Source organism: Gossypium arboreum, chromosome 13, assembly GCF_025698485.1.
Source record: "Gossypium arboreum isolate Shixiya-1 chromosome 13, ASM2569848v2, whole genome shotgun sequence".
NCBI classification, from domain to species: Eukaryota; Viridiplantae; Streptophyta; class Magnoliopsida; order Malvales; family Malvaceae; genus Gossypium; species Gossypium arboreum.
In genome coordinates, this window is record NC_069082.1 from 4,641,118 (window position 1) to 4,653,434 (window position 12,317).

Here is a 12,317-nt window from a genome sequence, read left to right on the forward strand (position 1 = left end):
AACAATAAGGAAAATACAACAAATGCATCTAAATTATAAATTACTAATTGTGTCCAAAGGATCAGCTAACATGCCATCCTCTTCTCGATCATGCTCTTCATGCTTAGAGATTTGATCACCATTCTCGGGAGCGGAGTTGGTACCCAGGGGACCTTTAGGAGCAGAGATTGCCTAACTAGCTAAGTAAAAATTGCTTGAGTTTTTCCATTTTGACACAAAGTCCTCCCAGGCTTCTCCAAAAGGAAAATGAATGTTGAAGTCTAGTTGAGCACCAATGAACTCGGTAAGAGCATCGAAATTGACTCTTCATGTATCGAAAGGACCAGTGGCTACTTGAGCATGTAGTAAAAAAAATTAGCCATTAAGTCAGGCAAGTACTCTTTTAGGCTCTGCATAGTCTCTTCTTTATACTTTTCCATAGCTTCCTTATGATTTTTTGTCAAGTTTGCTACCACAATCTTATGTTCTTCATCTTTTGTCCTTGAGCTAGCTTCCAATGCCAGTTTATTAGCTCACTCACCAGCGATCTCCCCATTTAGTTTTTAAACCTCTTACACGACAATGGCAAGACCTTTTTTTAGACTCTCATTTTATTCCTGAAACCCCCTATTTTTCTCATCCAATTCAGCATAGAGTTTGCGTGCTTACATTAGTGCTTCCATAGCAGATTGGTAGGTATGTTCACTCTCTATCCTGCTCGCTTCCACCTTGTCCACACCTTCAACAAGTCCCATACTGGCCATACTAGCTTCACTTAGAAACACTTGCAAAGAGACCGCTATTTCTCGTAGAGAAGGATGCTTGGAACCACTAGATGACACATTTGGACAAAAAAGATTTCTAGTTCCTTCATGCACGTGATTATCCCATTGCGTGTTCACTTCGGTGGGGTTGAAAGGAAACTTATTCACAATAAGGTGCTCGTGCTATGGAAACAAAATCCTTACTTCACCACTAGGGATGTTAAGCTTCAGAGAACCGCTAAGAGGGCCGTGATTGATAGTAACCCCAAATGCTTCATCATTTACTGGCCTTGAAGGTGGTGAGGAACTAACAGGAGAGATTACTGGAGGTAAGCTTATAGTAGGGATAGTGACAATAAGAATAGCATTGTCAGTTGCTTCACCACAATCTCCTTTCCTCTTTTGGCGTAACTCTCCTATAGGACTGCCTTACTCCTCATTGCTTAAAATAATCTTCAAAGTGCTCACATTTTTTTCTATTTCTTTCCACTGCCTTTACCAATACCCTTACCAGAATGACCCCCTCGCACACTTTTCATATAAGCACGCACGTCCATGTACTTGTAAATTTCCTTGGACAGGCTAATGGATTCTTCAGAACTATATTCGATACCTTGGGTTGTGCCTGCACCACCAACAATTTGTATGTCAGTACCAGTAGTTAGCATAAGGGGGTTCGTATCACACTTAATATTTGATAGAGGTTGCAAAGATCATGAACGAGCCTTTAATTGAAAAAAATATACAAAAATTTCCCAGGCTCATCTTTTGTCCCCTGCAATGGGTTCGCATCACACTCGATATTTGATAGAGGTTGCAAAGATCATGAACGAGTCTTCAATTGACAAAAAGTATACAAAAATTTCCTAGGCTCATCTTTTCTCCCCTACAATGTAAGAGCCAACTTATTAGTTGCTACGTTTGGCCATGAGAAATGTGCAGGAACAAGGGCAATGGTATCTGCCCCAGCATCCGCATCAGCTTGTCTCCATCCATTAGAACTCAAACTCAATAGGCAATACCGGAAGATATTTCTCCCAGTCAATATCTACTCTAAATCTAGCATGCTACCCTGCTGAAGCCTATAATGTTACCCCTAGCCTTTCTCTATTATTATGTCTCGCCTATTCTTGCATATATTATTATTTGGTGGTGACCACTAAGTGGGGAAATCGAAACCACTGTTGAGCTTGTATTTAACTCATACATATTTTCACAAATTAAGACGAAGGTTGGTACACTTATTAGAGATGATGGATTTCACATTCTTGCGAGGAGTGAAGTAATAAAGACTTATTGAGCCCCCTCGATTATGAGCCTTTAATAGATAAAAACTCTGAAACACGACGAGTAGTGGTACTTCGTTGCGTTGGCTAGCCTTCATGAAATACGCTATGGCTAGCCACCAAGAAAAGCCAAATAGTTGGCTGGAAGCTATCCTTTAGTCATCAAGGAGATGACAAAAGAAAGGATAGAGGGGTAAATCGAACCTCACTTCAAGTACGTGTAGAGAAAGCAAGAAACTGTTGTTGCTGGTATCGTTCAGGCGATGTGCCCATTTGAGAATTGAGAAATCATACTCGAAATTCAGAGTTTGAATCCCTCGCACAGCTAAAATTCGATTAATCTCTTCCAGTTTTGTCATAGAAACATACACTTAAGCTTCTACGAAATTCCTAACTCCTTCGTATCGAGAAGGGTTCTTTGAGATAGCACAACCATTGCCTCTGTTCTCGCCATGATTTACCAACGAAAGTAGAAATAAAATTTAGAAAGTGAAAGAAATTTTAAAAGATTACCTCTGAAATTTTGCTTCTTGCCCATTACTTTTCTTCGAAACTTTTGAATCAAAATACTATGATTTCTAATACTCTATTAACCTCTTTTAAAAGGGTTTCTTCGTAGGTTTAAACGGTTCAAGTACCTAGGGGTAAAAGCATAAATTACAAACAATTGTATCCTCTCCTACAGGTGACGAACCTCATGACGTTCGATGAAGCCTAAAATGTGCTCGGTAACTTTTATTTATATCAACCAGAGTCACTTTATGACGCTCCCTTTTAACCAGATGGGGGACAAATTGTTAGGATAGTTACCACCATCAGTCCAAAACCATAAGGTTGCAGACTGAGCTCACATGATGGGATTGCAGATTGAGCTTATATGCAAAGCTCGCTGGTCGAGCCTACTCTCTTACGAAGTTATACATGCATGAGAACGTGTAACACATGTTAAATCTAAAGTAGGGTATGTGTCTGTATGCATGAAGCCTACTTAGCATATGATCTCAATTATTGAAGACATCAACATCCAAATTACTCCAAAAAAAATGTATTTTTATAATACAAAATATTATAATTTCAAAATTTAAAATTAAAAATTAAAAATACTGAATTTAAAACTACAATTTAACCTCATAAAAAATTAGCTAACAAAAAGACTTATAATATAGTAAATACTCAATCAAAACATTTTAAAAGTTTAGGTACCGATTTCAAAAGTATGCCATGAAAGAAACTATGATTGGGTATGGCAACTATCAAGAGGAAAGAGACAATTAATTCACTTGCATCCTCAAAAACAAAAGATAAAGTTATTAAGAAACATGCACGAGAATCCATTCCCAGTTTGTTGTCAAGAACTGTAATATCCTAAATTAGGGCTTAATCAGAATAGTGGTTTCGTGACCACAAATCCGAGATAGAAATAATTATTTTATAATTATTTTGATGATTATGATATGATTGCATGATTGTGTGAAAATTTTGTGATGAAATTCTATGCCTAAAGTGCTTAAATTGAAAGTAGGGACTAAATCGAATAAGTTGCAAAACTTGCATTCTAGAAGTTTTTAGTATGAAATTGTTTTGGAATATTAATGAGGAGGTCTTAAATAGCAATTTGACCAATTTTAAGTTCATGGACAAAATTAGGACATGGAAGGAATTTTTGGAAAGTTTAGTAGTAAGGGTATTTTGGTCATTTAGTTATTAAAATGAATTAAAAACAAAATTAAAAGCCAATTTTTGTCCATCTTCTTCATTAGGCCGAAATTTCAAGGGTTCTCCATAGCTAGGGTTTGTTTCAAGCTTCCAAGCTCCATAATCAAGAGAAACGAGATTCAATTCGCGATCGAGGAAAAGAAAAGATTGTGGACTAAATTGCAAAATCTTTATATTTTGGTACCAAGGTAAGTTCATGTGTAAATAATGTAGCATAATTGTTATTTTTAAGTTATTGATGTTAATTATATGATGCGCTGATTTTTAATCGTGAAATATTATGCTTTGTGTTTAATGTTGAGTAATATGCAAATCATGTTTACTACTTGATAAATATGAATTGCTACCGAGTATCGGTTCCGATATTCCATGAAAGACGACAAATGTGAGATCGAGGGAAAAAGCCTGTTTGAACCTTAAGAATAGATTAGGATACAAGTGACATGTCACTAGGATGGTTGAGCATCTGAACTCGTTGAGTTGAGTCCGAGTTCACCTATGGATGCGAATGTCTGAACTCGTTGAGTTGAGTCCGAGTTCGTGAGATGTAACTAGGCATCCGAACTCGTTGAGTTGAGTCCGAGTTCACTTATGGATGCGAACGCCCGAGCTCGTTGAGTTGAGTCCAAGTTCACTTAGGGGCGGGTTACATGATTTCTTGATTACATATGAGGCACTTATGTGCAAATTATCCGTGTATCTGAGTTGTATTCCGATGTGTTCAACGGGTGAAATTTCTAGTGAAATGGAAGAACACTTAAGATGCAAGTGACGTTTTGGTAAGTGTTGTGAAATGGACACTTTGGACAGGTATGTTCTTAACCCTCGGGTTGAAAATAGATACAACAACGATAAGGTGGTAAGATGATGAATGATGTTTAGAAATATGACATATGTTTTGGTGATACCATGCTAAAGTTGTTTGGTATATTTGTATTGTTATGTTACTTGTTATTTACATATGAACTTACTAAGCATTTATGCTTACTCCCTCCTCTTTATTTACTGTAGCTTTGAACAAGCCAGCTCGGGAATCGGGACGGGTTAAAGGTTCGATCACACTATCCAAAGGACTTTCATCTGGGTAAATGGCTTGTAAAACTTAAGTATGGCATGTATAGCAATATACTTATTTTGTGTAAATAATTTTATGATATGGCCATGTTTGGTTGAGAAAATGTTTGATATTGATAAGTCATGGTGATGGCTAATTTAGATCATGTTTGATATTATGGAAGTTTAATAGGTTATCTAGTTCATAAAAATTCATGGAAAGATGAAACTTGCCTTAAAACAGAATATTGCTGCAGCAATGACATGAATTTGAAAAATCACTAAAAATAGTATAAATGGAAATAAATAATGAGTAAGTTATAAAATTGAAGCTTAATGAGTCTATTTTCATGTGGATTGAACAAAACAGGCATATAAATTATATTTTATGAGATATTTAAACTTTTGTGAAATAGGGCCAGAGTGATTTTTGGATTCCCTGTTCTGAATTTAAAAATTCATAATAAATTTTAAAAAAATAATTAGAAGTTTTTCTTTATATTTACAGATTCCTTATTGAGTCTAGTTTTAAGAAAAACAAACCTCGTAGTCATTGAAATTCTTTATAGAGAGATATCTGATTCGTAATACACAGATGTCAGAGCAGTCAAACCCTAAAATAGGGGAGACTTTAACTAATAAACTGTACTAATTGGCCCAACCAAAAATTCTAGAAAAAAATTAGTAAATATATATATGAGTCTAGATTTATGAAAAATTTACGGTTCTTGATTTTTAGTTTTGTAACTCGAGATATGATTTTTCTTGTAACTGTGACGCGGGTAGTTAGAAAGCTGTGAATGTAGAAACAAATGATTTGAAGTTCTTAATTTGATAAATTATGTTCGGTAACCCCTCAAGCTCGACTCCAGCGACGGTTTCGGGCGTGGGGGCGTTACAAGAACTGTGTCTCTGCTCCTTGCCCCCTCCTCTCCAACAGACCAGTCAATTAGTTGGAATTGTTTCCAAGTTGATAGAGCAAGAGTGCCTCTTATGAGGCAGTGGTTCAAACCCTTTCAAGCATACGACGCTAACAGTCTGATTTGATAAACATATTTTACTTGATGAAAAGTCACTGCCCAAATAAAAGTTTACCATTTAATTTTTGGAAGACTCATAAGTGAATATATCCTGAACATTGAGTGATAGAGGGGAATTTAGGAAATCTTTTAGGCGATGCAGAAATTAAATTATAATTTTTTTGATAGTAAAAATACTATTTCACCGTTTGAATATCCTATATTTTTATAATTTCTAAAAAATAAATTAAATTTTTAACATTTTTAAAAGTATCATAATTTAAAAATTTTAAAGCAGTAAATGAAAAATCTTCTAGCTATCGTTTCCTTAGATACACCTTGCTAAGGGAATCACGTAAATTCTAAAACATAAAGTCCGTTTAAATTTGATTACCTTTTTAAATTATTTTTGACATTTTGTTTCGGTAAGTTGGCTATTAATAGACAAATTTGTTGTTTTGGCATCACCCAAAAATCAAATTGAATTATTAGTATTAAACAACACTTGAAATGTAAACATACATAGGCATCCTTTCTCAGTTTTTGCAGTCAAGAATTGTGTCTCAATCTCCCTATGGCCACCACTACTCCGACTAGTTCTCTACTGTCACAACCATCTTTTACTCACCCACCACTACCACGGAAGCTAGCATCCGTTAAAGCACTATCCGAATCGCCCGAACTTTCTTCCATCCCTTCCATTTACACCTTCCCGAAACAACCCAACCACGAACCAGTTTCAAACACGAAAGAACCAATCCCCACCATCGATTTCTCCCTTCTCACCTCTAGTAATCTCGATGAATGGTCTAAAATTATCCGAGAACTTGGAAAAGCCTACCGGGACTGGGGCTTCTTCATGGTACAATACATATATACAAATATATATATATATATATATATATATATAGTTATGGTTTTCAAAGAATTTTAGATTTTTGATAAAGTGAACATTATCAGGTGACCAATAATGGGGTGCCGGAGAGGATGATGAAGGCAATGATAGAGGTTTGTAGGGAATTTTTCGAGCTAACAGAGGAAAAAAATGGAGAATGTGAAGGGAAACATGTATTGGATCCTATAAGATATGAGACCAATTTCAACCCATCATTGGAGAAAATTTTGTATTGGAGAGATTATCTTAAGATTTTTCAGCATCCTTCATTTCACTTACCCATCAATCCTCCTTCCTTCAGGTTTTTTCTTTTTATACCATTATATCGGTTTCAGAAAACAAATTACATAGCATTGTTTAATGAAATATTAAAGATAACATATCCATATTTTTTCTAATACAGTATTAAGAGTGAAAATGTATAACACTTCAGACCCGGCCTAGACGTTATGGCCAAATCAGGAGGTGTCATAAAGGATGAGTTTGAAAGCAAACTCAATATAATAAAACCATTTACGTTTCCAACTCTTACTTGCTTGTATCCTAGGTCAAAACGTTATTCAATTAATTAATCTGCCTTTAAACGGGTTTTTACAGCAGAAGCTTTCAAAAACCATTCTATTTCAGAAATTTAGTTTGCCTTTTTAGAAAAACCTTTATTTGCGTAAAACCGTCATTTTTGTAAAATATTTTACTGAAGCAATCAAACTATCAAATAACTCAAAATCAACAGTTTAAAACCAAAAAGTACAAAGAGTCCCAAATATTACAAACTCTCAAAATAAATACCAAAACATAAATAAAACCATAAATTACTAAGTTTAATCAATTTACGGTCAAGTGGTCACCGTAGAGCATCTGCCGCACCGATCCGCCTAAGTTTGTGGATTACATGACAAACAGACCCAGATGTGAGTTTACGAAAACTCAATGTGTAACCCAATAGAATTAAGCATACAAACATATAGAATAATATGCATAGTCAGATACAAATATAAATTCAGATTCAAATACGCAGAATCCTACCCCCATCCTCTACACACCAACTCCGTCTATCCCATCACATCATGTGGGGTTAAAAACACTCATCCATCCCTACACACCACATTGTGCCATTAAGACACATAATAGATAATATGCAGCCAAGCTGCCAAAATAAATTCGATTAATGCTGAATAGAATACTTCCTCCTCATATACAAATCCCAGCCAATAACAGATACATATATTCAGATATAGATATAACAACTTAAACATGCTTATCATGCTTTATACAAATAAAAAATATACATACATCAGTATAGTCAGGCATACATTTAGTATCCTACTCCGATCAGTCTAACAAAATATCATAACATGCAAATCAGGGTTTAATTGACCTTTACTGACCTTACAGTAGGCCCACAGTCGATCGGAGCGACCCAAGCGACCCTAGGGAATTTTTAAGAATTATGGGCCCACATGTCCGTGTGGCCTACATGCCTAGATTGACCTTTGCCCGTGTGGCCCACACGGCCTAGCCCAAAATCTACACGCTCGTGTGACATTCCTGTGGGCCCACACGCCCCACTTGGCCTATCCCATGTGGCCCACACGGTTGTATCCTGCGAATGGCCTAGCCTTCATCATTCACATGGTCGTGTCTCACACACGGCCATCCACACGGGCACCACACGCCTATGTGGCGTCAATAGTAAAGTTTTTCGACTTTCATCGAAGCTTGATTTTTAGTATTCCGGGTATACACCTGGTATCAATTTGATGCTACAACAAACACGAACCCTCCAGAACCTAAAGATTGAGATACCAACGCTTAAAATTAGACTTAACACACGATTAAAACTGTAACCATGAAGTCAACAACAATTCAAAACAAGAGTTCATCACTTACCCCAACACCTCGAATGATTTTTGGACTACGATTCCGCAAGAGGTGAGTCACAAACTTCTCAATTCACTGCTGCCAAACACAGGTTCAACATCAACGAGAATTCAACAACACCAAAAAAATTAAATGAAAATCCCTACTCGGCAAAACATAGTATTTAAATTTTGTTAAATTTACAAAACCGCAACAAGGAGGCATAATTTTGTTAAAACGAGGAAGGAAAAGAGGAAAATTTTGCAGAATAGAAAAGGGGAAAAAACAGAAGTGGAAGGAAAAAGGGACATTAGATTTTTCAAGAGAGATATTTTTTGGGAAACAAGTTTACCCAAACCCCACTACATCCACAATCCTAACCACCCACCACTTAGAATTGTAATACATCTGGAATTCTAACCACCACTTAGAATTGTAATACATCTGGAATTCTAACACAGGACCAAGCAAAAATAATACCCCTGCTAACAAAGGGACTCAAACACAAGAAAACCAATACATTTACTCCCCTACCACTCAAACCAACAAGCTCATTCTAATATGGATTTACAAGCAATTTAATATAAGCCCACTAATCAAGGATAAGGCTTGATCCAAAAATAACAAAATTAACAAAGGTGGGACTTGAAACTAAGACCTCACACACATCCAGAATACTTAACTACTAAATCTGATACACATTCGTATTAGATATTCATAGAAGCAAAAATATATTTTTCAGTGCGTTATAAAATGGGAGCACACGCTAGTTAAATTCGTATTAAAAGATCCTTCCATTCAAATTAAAACAACAAATCTTTTATAATTATAAACTGTAATATCTGGCATACAACTATCCTATATTAATTTCATTGAACTATTATGTAATTTTTTTATAATATTTTACAAAAGAAGTGTACAAAAATATGAAATAATTTAATATAATTTTAATTAATATATACATACAATCTGACGAGAAAAAATATAATATTAAAGATAATATAATTAAATTTCGTAAGTACGGATGGATTCCATTCATAAGTTTTTAAATTTTTATTTAAAAATTATATTAAAAATAGAACTCAGACTAATCCGTATTTAACAGAATTGAACCAAATAGGAAAATATAAGTAATATATACATTGTCGAAACCTTTTTTATCTTGAAAAACGGGGATCGAATTTAAAAACGAAAATGGGGTCGCTACCAATCCTTTTTGTTTAGTTGTGATCGAATCACCTTATAAAACATTTTGTTCTATTAAAATATTAATCTTGGCCCATGATATTAAAAACGGGTTTAGGAATCGGTTACGTACGAGGAAGGATTAGCACCCTCGTCACATCCAAGATTGGTACCAGATTGATTAACTAATGTCCTAATGTCGAAAATTTGAAAAGTTTTAAAATACAATCCTTTTTAAAGAATGTTTGAATAACTCGAGTTGGACTTTAAGACTCACTCGTCCCGAAGGAATAAAATACTATATCCAGTACGTTAGGATACGACATTTTAAGCCCTCAAAAACTGAGACCATCTCATGATTTCCAAAGCATGCAATTAAAAGGATATTTAGTTATTTGGTCAAACGAAAAACTAAAACCGAGCATGTTAGGTCACGATTTCTCGAATTTCTAAACACAGAATATTGCCTTTATTTGAAAAATCCTTTTTTATGAGCTTGGGTAAAAAATAAAAAAGATAAAATCAATGTAACATTTAAAATAGAAATCGTTAAAGCGGAAAATGATCATACTTGGCGAATAATAATAATAATGCAAATACAATAATAATAACGAATAACATAACTTGCGGTATATAAAGACATAAATAAATAAATGAATACAATAATAATAACAAAGAACATAACTTGCGGTATATAAAGACATAAATAAATAAATGAATAGGTACATAATAGGATAATATATAATAAGATAATAATAATGAGGACAAAAGTAAAATAAAATTGAAATAAATAAAATAATAATTGAAATAACAAAGGAAATTTCAGCGAGAATTTAATTTAAATTGAAAGTGAACAAATAAATATATGAATTAACAAAATATTGAGTGAAATGGTTTTAAAAAATAATGATAATAAAAATAATAGTAATAATAATACTAATAATTCTATAATAATAATAACGGTAGTGATAAAATAATAATAATAGTGGTAATAATAATAATAATAACAATACTAATAAAAATAATAGTAACAACAATAACGAAATAAAAATACTAAAAAAATAATAAATATAACAATAATAATAAATATAAAACTCAAATTAATTAATTTAATAATAAAATGACTAAAATAGCGAAAAGGAACTAAATTGAGTTGAAAATAGAAGTTTTGAGGTCAAACCAGAAATAAAAGAGAGGGGAATGACCAAATTAAAACATGTGTAAAACAGGGAGGGACCAAAAAAAAAAATATCCCTTCTCCCAAAACGCGCCGTTACTAGGGGGACCAAATTGAAACTGCAGCAGAACCGTGGGGCAAATTTAGAAATAAAAATAACTTTAATTGTAAAATCATAAAAAAGCGGAGGGGCTAAATGTGCAATTAGCCCTCCATAGAAAACACAAGGATCCTCAGGTCGGGTCGGGTCGGGTCGCGCACATGGGCTAGGCTAAAACGGCGTCGCTTTTGCGCCTACGCTTCGGCCCAAAACGGCGCCGTATTGGGGGGCCTATAAATACCAAATTTTTTTTCAAAATTTCATTTTCCTTTCCTCCTTCAAAAATATAAAAACCCCTCTCCTCTTTTTCTGCAGGCCTAGAGTCCGACCAGGCCCCAGCGCTAACCACCGTTGTTCGTCGCCGGCCGCCATCGTCGTTTCCCCTTTCTCCTTTTTTTTGTATTTTTAATACGTAATATATGTAAATAATTTTATAAAATAAAAAACAAAAGTAATAAAAAGTTTCGAAAATGAAAAAAGAAAAGATAAGGGGAAAAAAAACTCAAAGACCTTTGCTCAATTGTTAGTTTTCTATTCTTCAGGTGATTGCTGCTATTTTTTTTGAGTAAAATATGTTTGAATCTCTTCTTGTATTGATTTTTTTTGTATCCCCTTATAAAATCCGTCTATTGGCTTTTATAGTTGATCTTTACAACTTATTTTTACATATTTGCAGGTACGTGAGCGAACATGCCACTGATGTGGCGTGGTAGAGCGGCGCACATTGTGGAGGAGTGGTGCGCAACGTGTAGCACTTGGAGGCTGACTTGGTTGCAGCAGCTTTTTTTTTTCCTTTGCTGGGCTTTGGGCTGTTAGGGTTTGCTTGGGTAGTGTTTTTTTTTTATAGTGGTTTGGGCTGGACAATTTTGGCCCATTATAACTGCCCTTCTTTGCTCGTTATCGTGTAATGAGAATGGAGCAAAGACTTTAAAAGGGCCAAATTTTCCTGGACCTGCCGAGTCTTGACTTCTCTTGGCCTCTTTTCTTTAGGTAGCCTCGCTCTAGCCTACTACATCTTCAGGGGTATAGGGATTTGGTGCTTCGATACGCTCCAATGTAATTTTGGGGGGAAGAGATTTGTAGCTTCGATCTACTCTACTAAAACCTCATGGAGATAAAAATTGGTAATTTCAACCTGCTCCACTGCAACTTCAGGGAGATAAGGATTGTGGCTTTAGTCTGCTCCACTGCAACTTCAAGGAGATAAGACTAGAGACTTTAACCTGCTCCACTGCAACATCAAGGAGATAAGGTTTGTTTTAATCTACCCTACTGTAACTTTA

The 12,317-nt window shown here is 34.9% G+C and overlaps 1 protein-coding gene across 1 annotated transcript; it reads left to right on the top strand.

Moving 5' to 3' along the window:
• The first annotated feature begins 6,391 nt into the window (after positions 1-6,391).
• Positions 6,392-11,747, top strand: LOC108462806 (2-oxoglutarate-dependent dioxygenase 19-like). Its single transcript, XM_053024087.1, has 3 exons — positions 6,392-6,679; positions 6,778-7,013; positions 11,711-11,747. Exons 1-3 carry the CDS (start codon positions 6,392-6,394, stop codon positions 11,745-11,747), a joined length of 561 nt encoding a protein of 186 aa, XP_052880047.1.
• The last annotated feature ends 570 nt before the right edge of the window (positions 11,748-12,317 follow it).